At 41.3% G+C, this 23268-nt stretch overlaps 1 protein-coding gene across 6 annotated transcripts in view; it reads left to right on the top strand.

The window, feature by feature from the left end:
* The window catches only part of LOC119478105 (spermatid perinuclear RNA binding protein), a 102443-nt gene that overhangs the window by 37682 nt on the left and 41493 nt on the right, over nucleotides 1–23268 (top strand). For all 6 annotated transcript variants that reach the window (XM_037752538.1, XM_037752539.1, XM_037752537.1 and 3 more), the window contains one exon: nucleotides 18525–18712. In XM_037752538.1, coding sequence (XP_037608466.1) covers nucleotides 18710–18712 — 3 coding nt within the window. In that variant the 5' untranslated portion in view covers nucleotides 18525–18709. The remainder of the gene's footprint in view (nucleotides 1–18524; nucleotides 18713–23268) is intronic.

Raw genomic sequence — 23268 nt, forward strand, 5'->3', positions numbered from 1 at the left:
CCTTTTAAAGGGCGAGTCCATCTGCATTCTTTTCCTTTTTTTTCAAATGGAAACACCCACTCAGCCGTCTCAAAAAGCAGTTGCGTAGGTTACAAAAGTAAGCTAGTTGAAGCTAATCAATACAGTTGTGAATAATGTGAACGCTAGCACTGGCTGAGTCAAAGTCAGCTGTGCTAAGTTTGGAAATAACTGAAAGGGTTAATTCAGATTTTTTAAAGTGGAGTTGTATATATACTCCTGTGTCCTGTGAGATAAAATTACTGCTTTTGTGAATGTAGTCTGGTGGCTTTGAAGAGAGCATTGTAACGACTTCAGTTCCCCATCGAAAGGGCTGTCTGACGGCAAATTAAAGCGACTGTGGATGGGAGCAGCAGATTTTAACCACCTAAAAAAATCTGTTTAAGTTTACGCTATATTTAGAATATTTTCACCGCTTTCCGTACTATCAGACAGCCCTTTTTTAATTGGGAACTGTCATTTTACCCTGCAGAAAATGGGAGTTGCTGGTTTACCGCTGCATCAATCGTTTAGTTTGTGTTATTGTGTGACTTCGGATTCAAACTAACGTGGCGCCACACAGCAGTACTTTGCTGAGCTTTTGTGCTCCAAGCTGGGAGAATGCCATCTAAGTTACTGTATGTAATGTTAATACACTGACTATAAGGATATATTGTATGTATACTGTATATGTAGCGGAGTCATCATGTAGAAATATATGTCAGGCCACGTGGGGAAACGTTTTTAGAAGGGCTTTTGACGCAAAAACATACATACTTTGACCAAAAATGTTATATTTGGATTTGAATACATAAGGAACACCACTGGGAAGCTACAGAATGATATAAAAACTTAATAAAAGATTAAATAATGTACCGCCCTTTAAGGTATCGACCGAAATAACCCAGTACCAAGTATCGAAACTTGTCCAGTCAAATGATACCTGCATTCGACCATTTTTGTACCCAGATCTAGTAAAACATGACTCTTTGTATGGGTTTGCTCACAGCCAGTCATCGCAAGCCTTCTTTGAATTAATGCTACATGTGATTGGCCCACTACCACAGCAGCTACGAGCCATACAGTCTGTGGTGTGATGAAGTTGAGCGCAGTGTATTTCTCTTTTTCTCTTTTTCTCTTTTTTCTTCAGTTTCTTGGTTTCTTGCTTGTTAGTGACCATGACCGTTGCAGTTGAACCCAAGTTTGACATTTAACACTCACACAAAAGAAGCTGATGGAAAAAAGACTACTGAAAAAAAGAGGAAAATGAAGTGAGGAGGCAGAATAATTTCACCAGAATCTAAAGCTTGAAAAAGAGAGTCAGACCATGTCATCACACATGTATGTGGCCATGAGCTGTTTGTATGCTTCCTTTGACATACTGTATGTAATTAATTTTTTTTCTACCAGGTCCTTACTGATTTTGCAACCATCCAAAAATGTCTTTTATTTGAGTTTCTCTTGCAATAAGACCTTCCTTATTGCAAATGGGTGTAAAGTGAGTGGAATTATCCTTTAATCTGTGGTTTTAATGGCGGTGGCCTTGGGCAAGATGAAGACAGACTGGAGATTTAAAAGTGCAGAAAATTCCGTTTTGTGAATTAATGATAATTAATTGTTAATTATTAATCACAAGTCCTGTTCCTGTGGCTCGGTAAAGTTTGTTTTAATATTAATACGAAACATTTTGTTCTAAAGTGTATAAAAGACAATGGAAATGAATCATTTCAGCCACGGCTCCTCTGGCTCTGCTTGTCTCCCTTCACTTCATCCCTTCTTTCTATATTCCCTTCACACCCTCTCCCTCGTGCTTTCATCCCCCTGCCTCCCCTTCCTTCCTTCCTGTCCCCACCTTTCTCCATTCACCCATTTTTGTCCTTCTCAGTTTCCCCGCTTGCTTCTTCTATTCTTCTCTCACAGTTTCTATTCTTCACACCACTTTTCCTCCCTCACTCTCTTTCTTCTGCTCTGCACGTCCTACCTTACGGCTCCATTATTCTTATCTAAATCAGCCACACCCTGTCACTCAACCCCTTTTACCGTCTCCCACTCCTTTGTGCCATCCTGATTCCTATCTTCCTAATCTCTCACCCTCCACCCCGCCACCCCCTCACACTCACACTTAATATTGCACTTATCTCCCTCTCTTCACCACATACTGTAAACCTTTTCCATCTCCTTCCTTCTGTTCATTTCCCTCTCTTATTCCCTCATTTCTAGCCCCCCTAACTCCCTCTCTCTCCCACAGTACACCCCTTCAATCCCGCCCTTCCTCTTCTCTCCCTCTCTCCTCCTGTTCCTTCCTCTCGGTCCCTCCGTCTTCTCCCCAGAGTCAGAGAGACAGACAGACAGGAAGGAAGTGTGTAATGAAACGGCCATATCGAGCACACTGCCCAAATTGACCTGGAATGAATGGAGTCACTGATCAGCTCCCCGTTAAAGCTGCGCAGATGAAGAAGTAGGGGGGGTTGGGAGAGAAAATTAAGCTGCCTAATGTAGCACACATTTTATGAATACTGCTGTCAGACAGAATGAGTAAACACACACGTTTACTCTGTGTATCTGTGAGTCAAAGAACACAATCAACAACGCTATATGTGTGTTTATTTGGGTGTATGATTCTATTACTAGTGAGCTGTGTTTGAAACAATAGATGAGTGCAGAAAAATAACTTTTCTTCTGCTGCATTCTGCCTGAAATCGATACTTGGCCGAGAATTCAGTCATTTCAGCTGAAGGAGGAAGCAATCTGTATTCAAGAGATTTTCTCTGCTGCTGTTTGAACAGAGACAGGCGAGGCAATAGCTAAAGAAAATTAGAAAAAACACAGACAAACAGAAAGAGACAGAATGAGAGGATGCACTCTCCCAAGTCACTGAAGTTGTTCTACGTTTATTAGTGTCCAAAATGTAAGATGATGTCATTCTGAGTCCATCCTGTGAAATTAATTTTGTTAAAAATACTTGATCCTTCAATGGGATTTGGCTTTCGCAATACATCACGCTAATCTGCTCATCTGCCACCACCCGCCACACTACTGCTTTTATTAATGAAAATGGAGGGAGAGAGATAATGGACACACAATGGGTGTGTGTGTGTGTGTGTGTGTGTGTGTGTGTGTGTGTTTGTTTGCCAGCTTGCCTGCCAGTGTGTGCTGTGGAGTAGAAGCCCATTAGGGAATTAGTCCACATCTGGACAACCCTAGCTGTCCTCATGCACTCACAACTCGTAACATATACGCTTCAGAATTGGGAGGGTTTTAACAACATTGCATAGACTTCTGACTATGAATTCTCTACAGATTATCTTAGAGACTTGTTTTGATGTTTATGTGGCCCATTGTTTGGCTTTGGCATACCTCAATTTTCAATAGATTTATAGCATATCAAGATTGTTTTTTCTCAATATCATTGATACAGCTGGACCAAACATGAGGTTTAAGCAGGGAAAAACTACATATAATCCAGTAAGGCTGGGCGATATGTCCAAAATCCTCTATCCTGATAATATAGGTAATTTCACATCTTGATAACGATAAACATCACAATATAGCATGTTTTCTGGTTCAATAAATAAATCGTCTATATGAAATAACCACATGATAAAGCCCATTTTTGTATACTGTGTGAATTAAATACTTGACAAATGACAAGTATAAACTACTGTAAGCAATTTCAGTTTCCTTTTAGCAAAATGCTCTGCGTAACTGTTTACCAGAGGCAAATTCACTCAGTGTATATGTCCAGGGCTTTTATTATGAAAGGTAAGAACAGAAGGAGTGGGTCTGCTGCCTTTGTCAAGGTTGAAAGTAGTAATAACGTTTGCCGTCTTGGTTCAGAATACGGAGCCTCCGTGTTACTATAGTGTACATATTGAATATGTCCTTTCCGCACAGTGTGATTCGTTGATGCCTTTTTTTGAGGTGCGAAAGCTCAGAAAAATCAAAGTTGTTCCGTAAAAAAATGATGGAGCTTTTTCGCTAGGAAATATTTGTGTTCGGTGTGAAAGTACTCATGACAAAAACAACATTGACACAAAAATATAGTGAAAAAACACTCCCATTGTATAAAGGCCTTAAGGATCAGAATGTAAAGCGTTGTCCAAATAACGGCCGTAACGCCGTTTGGCCGCTGTTTTTTTAACATCACGATATAGAAAAATATAAACAATAGACATTTTATATTGTTTTGACAATATATATTGTCATATTGCCCAGCCCTACAATCGATCTTCAAAGTTTCTATACATTCTAGTTTTTCTTTCTTTCTACACCTCACCTCTCTTCTCCTTCTGTCCCTCCCTACCACATCACCCTACCTATCACTTCTTTGTGACCTACGTAACCTTGGCTCGAAATGACTCGATAATTCAATAAGTTGATAATTTGCTATGTGTTGGTAACATTCTTCGTTTGCTCTTTTTTTGTGTGTGTTTATTTATTTATTATAAAATAATAGTGTCAGTATGATGCAGCAGTCCTTTTTTTTTTTACTTCAATTTGACAGCTGGCGTTTATGTGATAAGTGTTTGTAACCACTTACGTATTCACAAACCTGCTCGGACAAACAAACACACAAAGCGGTGGGGGTGTGACAGCTTTGTGTGTTGGCAAACATGAGCTTAGCAGTCAAGAGCCTTTCAAGCAGGATTAAGCTACGAAGTGTCAATGGAACAGACAACTAGGTCAAAGACCACTATGATATCACTTACACCGCAGCAATCAGTGTCAGTGTGCCTGTGTGTGTGTGTGTGTACAGTAGTATGTAAAGTAGTGCGGTAGATAAATAAAAAAGAGTAGGAAACACACACACACACACACACACACACACACACACACACACACACAGTCCGCACATTCACAAGTCTTCCCACAGACTACGGACTGGAGCCTCGGCAGAGCCCTGGCAGCGCCATCTGTTCATGCTGAAATCAGCACAGCAGGAGCCTCCAAGTGCACACGCACACACACACACACACACACACACCGTTGCAGCATGCTTCAGTTCTGGCATAGTGATAGTCTATTTATTCCCCACGCTGACGCAGGACAGTGTTCAATTGTGTATGTGTGTATGGCAGTTAAGTTTTCAGTGAAAAGTAAGCTAACCCATGGAGATGACAGGTGTGTCTGAGATGAGTAATGCTAAGCTAATTTTAAGATGATGTGGATACACAAACATATCATGTAGATTGATAGATGGATGGATGGACGGTAGGAATCATCAGAGGCCCCACAATACGATATTTATCACGACACTTAGGTCACGATACGATCTTATTGTATTGCGATAAGATATATCACGATTTATTACCTTTTTTCAACTGCAAATTATGCAGTTTGTCAACATCTGTTTTATCTAATAAGATAAAGTTTTCACTCCGTTCATCTCAAAGTTTTCATCCACATATCTTGAGGTCAGAGGTCAAGGGACCCCTTTGAATATGTGCCATGCCAGTTTTTCCTCACCAAAGTATAGCATACATTTGGAGCGTTATTTAGCGTTCTTCCCGACAAGCTAACATGACATGGTTGGTATCAATCGATTCCTTAGGTTCTCTTGTTTCAAGTTACAAGTATCTTCACGCTAGCTCCAAGACTGAGCCCGCTACAACCTCTGAAAGACAGAATAGCGGCCCAGCGGATTGTTAAGAGGTTATTTATGATAAAAGATCAATACTATACGTCTGTGTACTGTTACAAACCTGCCACACAAAATATCACGATACTATGCTGTATCGATTTTTCTCCCACCCCGGATGGATGGATAGATGGATAGATATATAGATAGATAGATAGATATATATATATATATATCTATATATATATATATAGATATATATATATATATATAGATAGATAGATAGATAGATAGATAGATAGATAGATAGATAGATAGATAGAAAGATATTGTCTCAGCAGGAACTGCACACACATTCAGCTTTTCTACATTTTAATAATCGACCGAGGGCAGTTACACTCCCCCTGTCAATGTTATCTATTTCCCTCCCAGAAGCAACATCAGCGTTTCCTCTTGCTTTCTGCCGTCTCATCAATACTCTGTGCTTTGACCTCCCCTGGCCCCCACCTGCACAGGACCATAGTGTAGTACTCAAAAACATACGCAGGGCAACAGAGTGTCTTCCTTCAAGATATGCAGTGAGTACGTACTGTAGTTCTGTAACCTACATTTTAGAGTTGCCTACAAATATAGAGAAGACAAATGTGAAAATGATAGCTAAAAGGAGCTCATCAGTGGTAACAGAAATCAATGTCTGGGTTCAACAAAACTTGACCTAACCTTGTCCTATACGGACTAGAATACCAATTTCAATCAATAAAGCAAAGCATGGTCATTTATCCTAATTTTTGGAAAGCTTGTTTCCAAAGCACCTGCATTTGTCAACCATATCAGGCTGCGCTTTATGCAGTATATATATATACAGTACGGCTGCACAATAAATTGAATATTAATCGCAATTACGATTTTGACTTCCCACAATTAAATGAACATGATCGACTGTGATATTGACGTTTAAAATGCCCCGCTAATAGAAAACTCTGCTGCATAAATCAAGCGCTTCCTAAGCTAACAGCTAGAAATGCACAGTCAATCAGCAGCCGATCGATGCCGGCCTGTTTTCAGTAGTCTCATATATCCAAGTTTTTGCCGGTCATACCCACGTGCATCAGCCGCATTATGGTTTTACGTCGGCACACAGTGGCACAGTCAGCAACGTCACACACGACATGTTGGCGGTGTGGAAGTTCTTCAGCGTGAGTGAAAAGGACTGTAAGTCCAAAATAAGCCGTGAAGGAAGAACCTTAAAACATCTGGAACAACTAACTTAATAAGATTCTCATTATGTTGTAATTAATTCCCATAATGCTGCTCAGAGTAATCACAGTGATCGGCTCGTCTGCCGACAGCAGGGAGCTAAATAGCTAATGTAAACCGAGGTTCCATTGGGTTCCATTATGATGTGTTCAAACTCTGCTCAGTAAATATGATTATGAATATGAGTTTTTATGCAAATAACCAACCACTATAGATGACAGTAGCAAAGCAAAAGGACAACATTTAGTAATTTTGACTGTTGGAATGTAGTACAACTCTGTTTATTTAAAATGTGAAATTGCAATAAAAATGTTTTGTCCCTAAAATCTATGAATAATCGTGATAATAATCGTGATTTCAATATTGATGAAAATAATCGTGATTATCATTTTGGCCATAATCGTGCAGCCCTAATATACAGTGTGTTTGGTTTCTTATTGTGGCCATTACTGACTCACTTCATGATTGCAGGCTTTCAAAAGTAGCATAGACGTAACAAGGGACTGTTGAACACTGTTATTGTGGCAGGAGTGAGTCTTTAGTCATCACACTGAGCATCTTCTTTTTAAATGAAGGTCTTTTATAAAGAAAACATTGAATCAGAAAACATCTCATTGCTGGAATTTTTAAGATGTTCTGTAAATAGAATAAAAACCTTAAAAGGGCTCCCATCAGCATCTCATCACAAAAGAATAAGGATGACAAATAAGGATGAAAAATCAAACGTAACGCCATCCATTCTGAAACTGAAAGACTGAACAAGTCGTTAATAAAACAGCAGGAAAACATAAAAGTGGTAGGAGGGCTAAGATAAATTGGAACAGACCAGGTGCATAAGTTGAGATCAGCGGGGAAATCAGCGTGCTAGTCACTAGGAGAAGTAATTGCTTTTGTGCGTGTGTGTTCAGTGGAGTCAGTGTGTGTCCAGTGTGAGGAGAGTCATGTTCATTTGTTCGTGAGACGGACCTATCCATCTATGTTAGATCCTCAGAATATATGGTCATTAAAATTGGATTGTTCCCCCTGTTCCTGAAAATATCAATAAATGAAACACTTATCAATAACAGAAGTCTAGTCCGCCACTGCATAAAACTAAAAAGACACAGGATAAATGTATTGAATAGTGTACCAACTACTATGTAGGGAAATGTTTAATTTGCATTCACCTCGACTCCCAGGTGTAATGCAGTCCCAGATTAAACGGCTGGAATGAAACCAGCAGGTCTCCTTTTTCTGAGAACTAGAATCGAGAGCCGTACAGTTTTAAATGAATTTGCAATGTTTTAATGGGCCAATTCCTGACAGTCTTTTCAAGTTGCAATTGGCATTGTTCTGCCTGTAGTCGCACCTGTCAACTACTCTCCATGCCAAGTGCTCAACGTTAGCAGTATGGTAGAGGAACGGACAGAGAAAACAAAACAGAAACAAACACATAAATCAGTCAGGAAGGAACAAATTGGGGAAAATGGAGAAAGATGGCAAAAGCAGCCATAAAAGAGTAGACAGTTTATACAATCTGTCAAGACACCTATTTGGGCTTTGAGAGAAATGCGGCTAACAGGAATGAGGAAGGACAACAACGCACCTCCCAACCATCACCATTACGCACATGCAGTACATACCTGACGCCATATCCCTGGTGTCCTTTGTTCTAATATCCTCTCAGCGTGCGTCGAGCTTGCTGCATAGTTCTGCATTAATGAGACATAATGCAGACGATATCTACGGGCATGTCATTTCCTCCTGATCATGCCTCTACAATGTAGGGTGCATGTTAAAGAGATGTGCATGAATGCTGATACCTTTTGAGTAGTTTTGTGTATTATTCCAGTGCGGCTGTTTTCTGTACGTTGTGCGTGTTTTTGTATGCAGATGGAAACTTAAAGAGGACATGTTATGCTTTTGTGCTTTTTCCCTTTTCCTTTAGTGTGTTATATCGTTTTTTTGTGTGCATGTAAAAGGTCTGCAAAGTTAAAAAGCCCAAAGTCCACACCAAAGGGAGTTATTCTTCCCCTACAGAAACGCTGCTCCTGAACAGCCTGAAACACCTTGCTTGAAGTCACGCCTTTTCTTTCGTAACGTGGTGATGTCACCAAGTAATCATTTCATAATACCTGCTTAGGCTAGCGGCTAGTTTGGCACGCCCTTAAACAAAGCTAGTTAGAGTGGAGCCGGAGCGAAGTCCACTAGTTTGGTTCGGTTGACCAATCACGAGAGGGCCAGCGGACCAATCAGAGCACATTTTTTTGAACATTAAAGCATGTAAACATGTTCTAGTACAAACCCAAAATACAAGTAGGAACCTGAAAATAAGCATAATAGGTTCTCTTTAAGAATTTGTGGTCAGGAAGAAAATTTGTTGTACGATGTTGTATTATGTGATTTTATGTATGATGTGGTATTAAGTATTTTTATTTTTTCTTAAAAGCCTAACCAGGGACAAGGTCTTCAAATTAGCTACGGCTAGAAGTTCTATATACTTTGCATCGGTTGCACTTTAATAATTGTCCCTGTCAAATAAATTAATAAATCAATTTCTATTAATGGAGCCTCTCACCACCACTCTCTGTTCCTTGCAATCTACTGCCAAATTAGCATTGCTTGTTTGTTTATTGCCATTGCTGGTAACCAAGGATTTGGTTCCTCCAATCTCATCTATCAGAGGCTGTTGCTTTCCACCTTTCTCCCCTACAAACAATCAAGGGTGGTCTCACCATTGCAGTTCCAGGTCTTTGTGAACTCAAACATGACAGCTTCTACTCTGTGTTGTTCCTCGTTCACAAAAAGGATGAACAGCTCACCTGCATCCTCGACCTGAGAGGGCTAATGCACTTTTTGAAAGTCATGCACTTCCTGATGCTACTTTAAAATATGTTGTTTATATTATTGCTCACAGGGACTGGCTTGTTTCCATCATCCTTAAATGGTCTGCGGGTACATGGATACCTACACTTTGCATTTGTGGCCACTGGCCAGGAGTATCAGTGTAAGGTCCTGCCGTTCAGGATCGCCCCTTTAATATTTATGAGGTGTTTGGTATAGTGGCCCTGTCACCTCTACTGGCCAGGCATTCCTCTCATATTTTGATGACTGGCTGATTATTTCCGCAATTCGGGGGGCAAGCAATCAGGCACGGCCTCCTCCGCTATGTGAGCCAGTAAAGCCTCACAGTGAACTAGCAAAGGCAACCTTATACTCGGTCAGCAATCGGCTTATCTGGGCATGTCTCTCAGTGAAATACAGCCTCTTCCTTTAGCTGCAGGGCATGCTGACTGCAGCCTCCACAGTTGTGCCATTGGACCTACCCTTCAGATCTTGATAAATGGTCTCCACATAGACACCACGTAGAACAAGACGGGGTCAGAGTGTCCAACCTTTTCCTCTGGCCGTTAAACAATAAGGAGGGCAGTGTATCTAACCAAGAGGTTTCCTTTTGAAGTGTCTCACTTCCTCTGTTTGTCTTCAATCTTTTCTAACGTTAGAATTTCATTATCCAGCTCCTGATATTCACACCCTGCTTATACTGTTATTGTCTTTTTCTTCTTCTTCTTCTTCTCATGTTGTCTTATCTGCAAAGGAAATACTTCCTTAATTCTTGAAAGAATGTGAATGCAGAATTTATCTGAGAAAGAAATCCTTGTTTATTTCTGGAAAGGAAATCGGTTCATTAAGGGAAGGAAAAGCCCTCGCACACTAAGGTTGAACTACGTAAATGGACTGTTTGGTGTCACATTGTCAATGAGTTACGTTGATAGTAGGGCTGTCAATTGATTAAAATACTAATCACAATCAATTGCATGATTGTCCATAGTTAATCATGCTTAATTGCAAATTAACCACACTTTTTTTTGTATCTGTTCAAATTGTACCTTAAAGATAGATGAAGTCAGATTTCTCAAGTATTTAATACTCTTATCAACATGGGAGTGGGCAAATATGTTTGCTTTATGCACATGTATGTATATATTTATTATTGGAAATCAATTAACAAAACAAAACAATGACAAATATTGTCCAGAAACCCTCACAGGTACTGCACTTGGCATAAAAAATATGTTCAAATCATAACATGGCAAACTGCAGCCCAACAGGCAACAACAGCTGTCAGTGTGTCAGTGTGCTGACTTGACTATGACTTGCCCCAAACTGCATGTGATTAACATAAAGTGGGCATGTCTGTATAGGGGAGACTCGTGGGTACCCATAGAACCCATTTTCATTCACATATCTTGAGGTCAGAGGTCAAGGAACCCCTTTGAAAATGGCCATGCCAGTTTTTCCTCGACAAAATTTAGCATACTTTTGGAGTGTTGTTTAACCTCCTTCTTGACAAGCTAGTATGACATGGTTGGTACCAATGAACCCTTAGGTTTTCTAGCTTCATATGATGTGTTATTATCGTGTTAACTTTGACACCCCTACCTGATAGTTAATCAGGATGTTCAATGTTTGTTTGTCTAACTGTATCCATTGTAGTTAAAAGTCATAATGTCAGCAAAACTGTGAGCCAATTTTTTTGCCTACACTTTTTATGGCAATGAAAGGAGCCCAGATTACACTCCAATTAAAGCTACTTTTATTTAAGACAGCCTGTTTGCAGTCTAGTCTGTTGAAGTCTGCTATACTAGCAATATAAACATTATAACTGCTCTTTTGGCAGCACAACCAAGGATCAAAAGAAAGAGTGGAAATAAGTTGAAGGAAGGCCTAATGGATGAGGAAATCAGATGTTGTTAGGTTGGAGGAAAGATGAGACATAAATAGCAAAGTTTATGTGAGAAAATACATGAGAGTTTGCAGGGAATTTTCATTTTCATCAAAATTCAGAAGTATTCTTTCATTTTCAAGGACAGAGACAACAGTCTTCCTTACTTCTCCTTTGAGCTTTTTTTCTGCAATCTCCTCTGCAATCAAAAAACTACCTCTCCCTGTCTCAGCGTGCCTTTCTCTTGCTGTTACACTGTCTGTGTTTCTGATCACTTGTCTCTCCATCTGTCTCCGTCCTGCTGTCTCACGCCAGTAGAGAAATAGCCAGCACCTGTTTACACAGTGCATGCTTCTTCACAACAGAGGTGGTTAGAGAGAGGTGTATGGGAGCGTGAGTCTGCATCCATTCTGTTTATTGTGCACTGCCTGCTCCTCTGAGTTTCATTATTTGTGTGTGTGTGTTTGTCCAGCTCATTACCACACACTTTTGCAGATGTTTTCCCAGATGCAAACATTGCTGCACCAATAACCCCGGAGCCAGCCACACACCATTCGGTACTAATATAACACAGAGGCTACTCACACTCTCTAAACAGCCTTTCAGGTGTGTGATGAATGTTTAAACATGATGGATCAGAAATAGCGTTGGTGAGAAAAGCATTCATGAGAGCAAAAATACCTAAACCTGGGAATAAAAAGAGAAAAATCAACAGTCATGCTCTAAAATATCTTAGGAATAACACACAGACTCAACTGCCAGAAACATCACCTGCTCAAGATTAGCTCCATCGTGGGTCTGCTTCATTGGAGTGCATAGAGACGTCTGTACAGTTGTTGGTTTAGAAAAAGAAGAGTATGGCATGTGACAGCAGGGCAAGAGCTGGAACGAACGCACAGAGATGCAAGCGCATGATACATACTTAAGCTCATTACCTTATTAAGGGTCCCTCAGCACTGGATTTTTTTAAACAATACATGAGATCTTTTACCTTTTCATCTGCCAAAAACATGGATTCATCTCTAAAGCAAACAATATGGTGGCGGTTTACCAATTAGCTCAGTAGAAGCTTGAGTTTTAGACCACAAGAGTGTCAAATAAGTCATTAAGGACATTTAACACTGAAGCAATTAGTCGATTAATTGGTTAGATGATTGAGAGAAAATTAATAACATAGCAAATTTGAGAATCAATTACTTTTACACGTCATTCATCAGGCAAAAATGCAAAAACATTCACTGGTTCGAATGTGAACATCATTTAATATTGGTGTTAACTGAATATCTCTTGGTGGACCGTTAGATAAAAGCAGTAGGAAACCCCCTGGTCTGAAAAATGAAGCCAATGCATAACTGCCTTAAACTTTTATTCTTTCTAATAGCCAGCAAGGGACGACTCCTCTGGTTGACAAAAGAAGTCCGATTGTATAGAAGTCTATGAGAAAATGACCTCCTTCTCACTTGATTTATTTCCTCAGTAAACATTGTAAACATTGTAAACATGAGTTTATGGTCTCAATCGCTAGTTTCAAGTCTTCTTCGATACAGCATGATGTTCATTTAGTAAATTATGGTCCCATTTAGAGTCAAATGGACCTTAAAGCAGGGTATGCTTTAGGGCATGGCTACCTTGTGATTGACAGGTCGCTACCACAGCGTTGTCTGGTCTGGGAGTTGTCTGTGTTTTTGTCTTAGATCTTTAACCCTTTCACAGTGTGTTTTCAGTTCATGAAATTATAACCTCTTTGGTCACCTAAAAATGTTTTATTCATCGTTCGGTTGTACTTCTGGCAAAGAGTATAGAAAAAAAAAAGAAATAAAGGGGAATTGATGACAAGCAAGGTGGAAGTGAAGTGCATCAATTGATGTAAGCTTGTTCTGTTTAAAGTAAATCAGTGGACTCTGTTTGGACTTTGTGTGCGACATTATATCTTATTCCAAAAACTGTGGCAGGAAGCTTTTTCCTGGGACAGGGCCCAGGGCTTTCCCCTGTTATAATCGTAATACAGATGGATTTTATAGTAGATCATTAGTTTGGGCTTCTCTCAAACTCCCTAATGCAAAAAAAGATACTAATTTGGTGTTTTATAATTCATAGCTTTATAAAGTGCCAGCACATTTTTGGTTGTGGCTGTAATGTTCGATTCGTCCTCCAACTATTCTGGCATGTAGCCAGCCATTAATCGAAAGGTCCTTTCACCGGTGGAATAATGACAGTGTGTCTTGAATTTTGGTGTCCTTTTGGCACCGTGGCCGCTGGATGAAACACTTCCGACCGTGCTGTAATCATTAAACATCGGTCCACATCATTTTATGCAGTGGCGGCTGATGATCTGATTAAAATATTAAGCAGATAAACAAAACTCTAAGAGGGAATACATTGTGGAAAATGAGCTCCTCCAACACTAATTAGCACACTCTCTCTGGCTTTTTGTCAATCCTATGTCTCCCTTCACTCCGTCTCTTCCACTGCTCATCTCATTTGATGGTTATCAGATGAGAAAGGTGTAAATTGCTGCTCAGAGCCATCTCAGCAAATTCCCCAGCTCTGCTATCTCTCCTTCATCTTCCCATCCCTCGTTTCTTATCCTCTTATTTGATTCCTTTCATCTCTGTAGGGAAAAACGGGATGTTATCACCAGCTCTTGGCGCAGGAAGGACACAGTATGTGTGTGTGTTTTCTCCCTTTTTGCATAAACTTCTAGGAGAAATAGATTCAACAACTATGGAACCAAATTGAGGTGATGGTGATGGTGTCTGTGTGTGTGCACACATGCTAATGTCAATGAGCCACCACCAGTGTTAATGAGGCAGGGGTCTCTGCCAGTTTCCCCCCTCCTTTCTCCTCCTCTTCTCTGGGGAAAAACTCAAAATCACACATTAATGACCCACCAGGATGGTGTGAGTAAACGAGAAAAAGTAAAATGGAGAATAGATACCAGTGGGAGGCGTACAAAAAGAGATGGGGAAGAGGGGGGGGATGCAGGGAGAAATGTAATAATTGGTCAGTGTGAGCCCAAGGAAGACAAAGCCACAAGAGGATTTATGAACAAGCAAGCAGCATACAGTTTGTACAGACGACACAAAGCCACGCGTGTGAAAACATGGTCCCCTCAGTCGCCCTCGGTCCCAGTGTGAGGAGGGTGGGCATACTGTAGGTCACATATTGTTGTTCTGGCGATCCAGATCTTCATTTAAGCTTTGATTCAGACGACATTCCGTTTTTGTTCTATTATATTTTTTAATGTAGGGGTGTATTTTTCACTTGTGTACACACAATTTTAATTAAAGAAAAATGAGAAGGAAAGTGCCACGAGAGAGAAACAAAGGGAGGGAATTGGTGTTGTTTATCACTGAATTGCTCTGATAATGAGAATCGAATGGGGGGCTGGCACGTTGCTATTATGCTTCTTGGCAGGGTGTTTGGATCTGCGTCGTGTTTGTGTGCGTGCACTATAATCATGTGCGTGCAATCCTAAGTGGCCAAGCCATGTTGGAAAAAGAGCTTACCCCCTCACCCCCCCTCAGGCACAGTGTTGGCTGGAAGGTAAACTGGCAAAACACGAGTGCAGAGACACAGACGCTGTCGCTGCCAGGTGTGTTGAGGAGGTAATTGCCAGTGCGACCAGTGGCTCAGAGAGGGGGACCTGGAGAGAAAATGAGGAGCAGCCTCGGGTGGAGTCTGTTTGCCTGAGGGGGCCAGCTCAATATCTGCCATTCATTGTTGTTTATCCGATTCCCCTCTGTCCCTTTACACCACTTCGTATTCTCCTTATAGTTTCGCTCTCCGCCTTCTTTCCTCGCTCGCCTCGACCTACGTGCTCCCGTTCATGCACATTACCAATTCTCCCCCATTTTTCGCTTGTCTTTTCTTTAACTACTCACTGCATGTCTATCTCTGGATCCCACAGAGCTTTCACTGAGGCTGCTGCTGCTTTCCCACACCCAGCAAATCTACATCTAGGAGAGACCAACAATCACACGTTTATCTTTTCTGTCCCCAGATAGAACCCTGGGTATATGTACAGAGGTCTCAAGGTGATGAGATACTCTACACATTAGACACACTGTTTATTTATCTGGTAGAGTGTTGAGATACAGTCTGGTGTTTGTAATGGACTTTAATGGATGCATGAGTACTTTTTCCTGGATTCTGCCACATGAATGTCTGTATTGTTTCCCATATCATTGCAGTGCCTGCTTAATGTCATTTCTCAGAGATGATGGCTTTTTGCAGATCAAACTAAAATGCAGTAATGACCGTCCACCAGCCGGAGCAAACTTTCTCATTTTACAGCTAAACAGTACACTACAAGATGTTTCTGAAAACAATTGAGGCGATAAATAGGATTACAGTTAATTACAATAACAGAATATTGATTCATATTTGATCAGCGCTGCCTAGTTTGACCGTTTGATCGGAGTTCGCGAGTGATTGACAGCTGCCTCCGTTAAATGAACAGCCAATAGAAACACTAGGAACGCTCGCTAGATTTTTTCTGGCCTGAAAACAGAGCCATGAGGAGGTGCAGGTTTTCTCTCAGAGCACTTGAATTACAATTTGCTGAAAGGTTATTATGGAATTTTTTCCCCCAATGATGCCAAAAACGTTCTGCCTACTGCCACTTTAATGTTTTTAGTCAAATCTAGTTGGATGAAAACATTTGACATTCGTGAGGACTGAAGTACATTTTAGTACTTCAGTGAAGCATTTTTATCTGACTTCAGTAAAAGTGTGAACCAATCACTCTTTCTGTCTGCATCGTTACAAATTAGTCCAAATATCAGCCCATTGTTTTGCTACCCTGCCCTATTTTGTTTTTTATTTTTTTAATTTTTTTTTATTTTTCAAATCCCATTTTAGCTCCATTTTTCAACAATAATAATAGTCACAGTTTTTTGTTGTTGTTTTGTGTGTTTTCACTGTTTCCATTAATGAAATTAACACTGCTGCAACACCTGCCTGCAACACGCAACCCCTTGAATCTGGAAGACCTTTGAGAGATCCACTCGTACACTCTTGTGTGAACACATGCGCAGCTCTATAAATGTCATTGCTCTGGTTTGAGAGTGACCAGATGCGTCTGTGTACTGTCAGTGGTGATACTGTTGACATTTCATGTTGTGAATAAGAACGTTGTGTATCTGTTTAGCTCGGCTCGCTGCGCGCTGATAAAAACTGGCCTGTGTTTTCATAGCAACACCAGATGTTTAGTTTAATTCACGGGACCCTGAGATGAGCTGAAGGTAGAAGTCACAAGTAGCTTCATTGAAGTTCAAGGTTGCTTTTACAATTAATTTATCATGAAGTCATTATAAGAGGCATGGAAAACATTAAAGATGAATTGGTTTACTGGCATTGAATAATTTATTGGTTGTGTTCTCTGTATTTTGAGTTAAATAAATCTGTTTCCAGTATTACTTTACTGTCACCTCTGTTCACTGAAAGGAATAAAAGCCAGGAAGAGATAAGGTTAGAACCATTACTGTCTCAAATAGTATTGGAAAGAACACTCTGTAGCACAGTGGTCCGGCTCCCGCCAAGCACTAAACATTGTAATTTTAGTTTTGTCAGTCCCTTTTCTGTCCTTTTTTTCCACTCGCCTTCTCTACAGTTTGTCACTGGGTGATTCAGAAGTGCTTTACAGTAAAACACAGTATTTGCGAGTAATACATTATAATTTTGTCAACATTTCGTCACTGCTTCTTCTATAAAGTGGTTGGAAATGTCACTCTGCAAGACTCATAGGCATAGTATGGACTCACTGTGGTCAGGCTGTTCTCATACACCGTTCGTAGCTATACCTATTTGTGTAATATCCATGAAATAAATTAAAAAACACCGTACTTTTTGCCCAGGAGACCGGCGTTCGTACCCTGTTTGACCGTGAGAAATCAGAAGTCAACATTGATTTACTTGTAACGTAACTTCTGTACTTAGGTCACGCCACTTCCGGAGTTATTTAAGCCCATACCACCATCTTTTCCTAAACCTAACTAAGTAGTTTTGCCTGTATGCCTGTAACAAGCGGAAATTGACACGTGTTGCTGGACATTTGCAGGAAAACACCCAAAAAATGAGAGATACCTTTTCGTAAGATATCATACTAACCGTTGAGGATACGTTGCTGTGGAAGCATTTAAATTAGGGCTGTCAAAGTTAACGCAATAATAATGCGTTAACGCAAATTTGTTTTAACGCCACTAATTTCTTTAACGCAATAACGCAATCGATCTTTCGAAAGGCTGTAGTGGGCTCAGTTTTAAAGGGAGAGTGAATCCATTGGTACCAACCATGTCATACAAGCGAAATGAAATAAATAACGCTCTGAACTTGCACTAAATTTTGGTGAGGAAAAACTGTCAAGGCCTTTTTGAAAGGGGTGAAAATGGGTTCTATGGGTACCGTGCGTGCGTGCGTGTGTGTGTGTGTGAATGGAGGAGGGTGTGTTAGGCATAAGTGTGTAACCCAGTGTATAGAAACAAGTACATGTTTGTATTACATCCCCCTCCCTCAGACCCCTGCCAGCTCATGAAAAATGAATGAAGGCCTGTGTGTGTGTGTGTGTGTGTGTGTGTCCACATGTCTGTCTCCACATGGGTCGATCAGCCATTCTGTCAGATCTTTTACTCAAGGACGGGGACTGCACCCGTACTTAGAAAACCATGTGTGTGTGAGAGAATTGGGTGCTACAGGGGGAAATGAAGGTATGGTTGGAATTGGTGAAGACAGATGCTGGTTAAATGTGAGGGGGGTTGATGCTGGTTAGATGATGATCATGCTGCTGTCTTTGTTTGATCTGTTTTGCTCTGCGTTTTAGAAGTATTTTGTTATAAAAATCTATATCGCTTCCTTTTTTGTGTGTTTTTTTTATGTGGAAGAGACGAAGCAGCATCGCCTATTTCACCTTGACATTCCCTCCTGTAGTTGTTGAGGCACTGATCAACCTTTCTCCCCTTCTTCTCTCTGTTTCTCCATCCCGTTTAGAAGCAGAACCTCTTGTAGAGCGGTGGCCAGAGTGACGGACGAACACATGAGGAGCGGAAACGGCGTGACAGCAACATCCTGACCGCTAACCTTGCTTCTGAACCCCCCCTCCCCACCACACGCCCAGCAACTCTAGAAGCAGGGCGTCAGAAGGAAGGAAACGTGCGACCACTCCTCCTGCAGGCATGGTAATAAACTCTCTGTCTGTATTACAAGTGCTGGTTTGTGTGTGTGTGTGAATGCCTGTGTTGTGGTTGTGTTTGCTTGGATGCTGGTGAATTATCCACAGTAGAGTAAGGAAACACTCTCCAGACTGGAGGGGTGTAAGAGTTCAAGTAGCTGATAAGAGATATGTGCAGACAGGAGTGTATAGCTTTGCGTAGACGAGGAGGGACTATACAGGCTATATGTTAACACGGGGGAAAGAGGAGAAGGAGGAGACAGAAGAATGAAAGGGGGCAGAGGAGGTTAAGGAGATGAAGAACAATGAAAGGGAACAGGAGAAGACAGTGGTGTTTAACAGAAAGAGCCCATCAGATTAATTACTGTTGGCTGTTTATTAGGTTTTCTAAATGTTTTTCTTGTGATTTTGATCCAAAGACAATGAATTTCCATATGTTATATTCTTATAGTTGGATAATAGTAAGTATGCATGGAATGAATGTCTTAAATCCTGCCTGTTTTTTCATATGTTGATGTTAAAGAGGACCTATTAGGCTTATTTTCAGGTGCATACTTGTATTTTGGGTTTCTAGTAGAACATGTTTACTTGCTTTATTGTACAAAAACGCTTTATTTTTCTCATACCGGCTGCTTTTCCCAAAAAGCCCAGTCTGCTCTGATTGGTCAGCAGGCCCACTCTGTTGTGATTGGTCAACCGAACCAAACTCTTCGGACTCCGCTCCAGCTCCGCTCTAACTAGCTTTGTTTGAGGGCGTTCCAAACTAGCCGCTAAGGATGTGACGATGAGGAAATTTTCCCACCGGTTAATAAACTCGGGACAACACCGGTGTTGCCGATTACAACAGACAGTTTACAAGAAAAGATGATGGCCAATATGTGTCGCACGCTTATTTGATCTTTAACGTCGGGTGGCTGTGTGTCTGGCCTCTCCGGTTTAGCTTTCGCTGCGGGGCCACAGGTTTCCACCCGGCGCTGCTCTGCCGCGCACACCGACTCTGACTGCACCGTCCTCCTCGCGGCGATTACCTCATTAATGTTATGGATCCCTTATAGCATTGAGTTTAAATAGGCACTTTGGATTTTCGCTTCGACACCAAATCCTCCGCCATCGTCTCGCCGGTCAACTCTCTCTCGTCCTATGTGTGTGTGAAATATGACAACTGCTACTCTGTGCTGGGACTCCATACGGAGCACACATTCACTTTCAGTTTGTAGTGTCCGTCATCCGACTATGTATTGATAACACAGCGCTGATAACACCGACTACTGCGGCAAGCCTACAAGCCGCTAGGCAGGTATTATGCAAATGTGTTACATGGTGACATCACCACGTTACGGAAGAAAAAGCAGGACTTCAAGCGAGGCGTTTTAGGCAGTTCAGGAGCAGTGTTTCTGTGGGGGAGAATAACTCCCTTTGGTGTGGTCTTTGGCTCTTTGTAACTTTGCAGACCTTTTACATGCACAAAAAAACTATACAACACACTAAAGGAAAGGGAAATAGCACAAAAACGTAATGGGTCCTCTTTAAATATGAAGGTTAGTTGATTATTTTTCATTGGTCTACAATTTTCTACCCGTGCACAATCACAAATACTGAATGAATGCAGAAATGAGGTTTGTTCCTTAAGTAATAGCACAAGAGGCGCGTTACGGAAGGAAGAAGATGCAGGAAAAAGAGTGCTGTGGGTTGTTTAGGAGGAGGAGAGGCCGTCTCAAAAGATCAAAGAGAGCAGCTGAGGGGGGAGAATGACAAGCCGGTGGGCAGATAAGACCATAAAAACATAAATGATGGACAGAAACATGACAGGTGAAAAGCGCAAAGGATGTGAAAAGCAAAAAGAGAAGTGTGGAAATGGGGGAGAGAAGGGAGGTTAAGAGCTGAGAGAGGTAGAGAGAGACGAGGGATTGATTAATGTTCTTGGCCTGTGACAGAGGGAGCTTTTCCCCGAGGAGTGGGGAGCAGACTAGAAGATGAATTATTAAAAAAAACTAGAACAAGAGGAGGAAGGAGGAAAAATGAGTGGAAAAAGGAAGAGAGTGGTTTGTGAGGGGAGGGTGGAAGAATGGAGGGAGGAGGAAAAGGGGAGAAAGATGAATGATTGAGGGAAAACAAGATGTTGCTGATGGTGCTGAGGTTGGACGCCGCAGAAGAGGGCACATGGTTGAGCTCATAAATAACCAAGGGTAATGAGACTAGTGCATGCCTGTGTGTGTGTGTGTGTGTGTGTGTGTGTGTGTGTGTGTGCAGCCTGCAAACACAGTACCGTGATTAGTCTTGAGTTATGGTGATGCAGCAAATACTGACTGTGGGTGACCTTGGCGAGGGTGTCACCGCGCGAACCGCACAATACACCATACAGCTTCTTTATCGACTTTCAGCATTCTGCATTTAATGAATACACATGCCCACAGCGCTTCTCTGTGTCTTCATTCTCTTCCTACACACACACACACACACACACACACATTTTGGCCTGATTATTTTGTATCTGTCTGGCACGTTGTATAGCTCGGCCCCTTGTACATGTCATCATTAGTTCACCGCTCAGTTTCTGGAGTAGACGCCGCAGACGTCGCCAAGCGGAAAGTTTTAACAACTTTTGTGGTTCCAGTTCCGCTTTCCGTATTACGTTGACTGTAAAATAGTACTCTCCATATCTTTCCTGCATCTTTGATGTGCAATTTAGTAAAAGACAAAAGTAATATTCAAAGTGAGGTTTTAAAAGTTTTTGTCGAAAACATATTTCGTTAGAACATTCACCTACATAACATAATTTTATGTTTATTTCATTGTGTTCTGCTATTCCCCTCGTGTAGACATGTCCGTACTCAATACTCTAATGGTATGCCTCGAAAAAGCGTAATGTCAGCTCATCTGCTTTTAGCGGTCCGGTCATAATATTTTATAGGCTGTACATAAACCTTTAAAACCTTGCCGACACATTAAAGGGGGGTACAGGAGCGTAGATAAGAAAAGCTCTTCCTTTAGTGCAAAGTAGGCTGGGTATTGTAGTTTGGAAAGGCTGGTTTATAAGCTTGATTGATGACAGCAGACAGGCAGACGGTGCTGACATATTCTATATATATATATATATATTGCCCTGGTTTATGGTTTTCTAGTTTTTCATGTGTTTATCAGGACAGTTTGAGAGGTGAGACTTGACATGGACAGCCGGTTTGTTGTTTTGCCGCTTTTTCATACATATTGTGATGTATGTGTACCCTTCTATCGTGTGTGACTGCACGCATGTGGTAATTTGGAAGACAGAGAGAGAGAGAGAAAGAGAGAGAGAGCACAATAAAACAGGACAGCGGAGTGTGTCGGGCCGGCTTGCCAAGCCGAGAGCAGATAAATCACAGGATGAATTTTTAATGCAATCTCCCCTAGGCTGCTGGATGTTACAGAGAAGGCGCTGAGTTTTTTTTTATTTGTGTGTGTGCGTGTTGCTTGTTCCATCACTCCGAGCCTATTTGGTGATGGGTTTTTGAAGTTTTTCTTTTCTCCTTCAACTTTACTTGGTTTCATGTTAGGCTAAAGAGGTGTGACATTTTCCTCAAACACCACTTCTGAAATAGTTTTGCGTGCTATTTATATTGGTGGTGATTTGTTTTTCTGGGTTTCTTCTATGAGGATGTTTTTTGGCCCGTGTTGTCAGCTTCAGCACAAACAAACGTTTGTTTTCGGCAGCTGGCTAAAAATATTAAAATCCAGTTTGTCTTTATCTCCCCGCATCTCCTTCTGTCGACCTCTCGGCTTTGGTCGTTTGTTTACTTTCGGAGGCTTGTCATCCCCTTCTCTCCCTCATATCTCAGTCTCTCTATTCACAATACCTAGTAGTGTGTGCTGTCATCCAAGCGCTCGGCATGCACTTTAGGCATATGACTTATTTAGAATAGGAGCATGCAAACACCTTAGGTGCACTGCCTCAGAGCACACACACACATAGTACACTGTTCCTAAACGGTGCTCTAAAAATAATAGTTTTTTTTTAGGAAAAACGGGTCTATAGACTCCAATCAGAGCTGATATTGTTCCTGTGAGTCTTGTCCTTGGCATCGGGTCATGCAATTTATAGCAGATGGCCACAGAGAGACAGGAAGAGACAGGCGGCGATGGAGAGGAGAGTCATTGCTGCTCCTAAAGTGAGGTAGCCGCTACCGACAGGGTGCGTGTCTAACCACAACACCTTGATCCGAAATGCTTTTACTGCGGGGCATAAAGCACAGAATGGGGCGGATGATGGATTGAAGTGATGGAAGTAATGTGTGTGCAATTGATTGTATGGGTTTTATGTGCATATATCACTCATAATTTTCATATTTAGTGATGAAGGTGTTGGATTTTTTCCGTGATATGTTCAAGGTTTCCTTGTGTTTATGTGTGTGCACATTAGTTTAGCACACAGCGAGTTGTAAATGCTGTGTAATGTGGTTATGTAACATGGGCCTGCCAGCCGGTCGTCCCCGCTGGAGCATGAAATGGAGTGTAATTGGTAAGTGTGTGGTCTAAAAGCACTGTGCAACAATGGCATACGAATGTACACACACACAGTGCATGGTG

This window comes from Sebastes umbrosus, chromosome 19 (assembly GCF_015220745.1).
Source record: "Sebastes umbrosus isolate fSebUmb1 chromosome 19, fSebUmb1.pri, whole genome shotgun sequence".
Lineage (NCBI taxonomy): Eukaryota > Metazoa > Chordata > Actinopteri > Perciformes > Sebastidae > Sebastes > Sebastes umbrosus.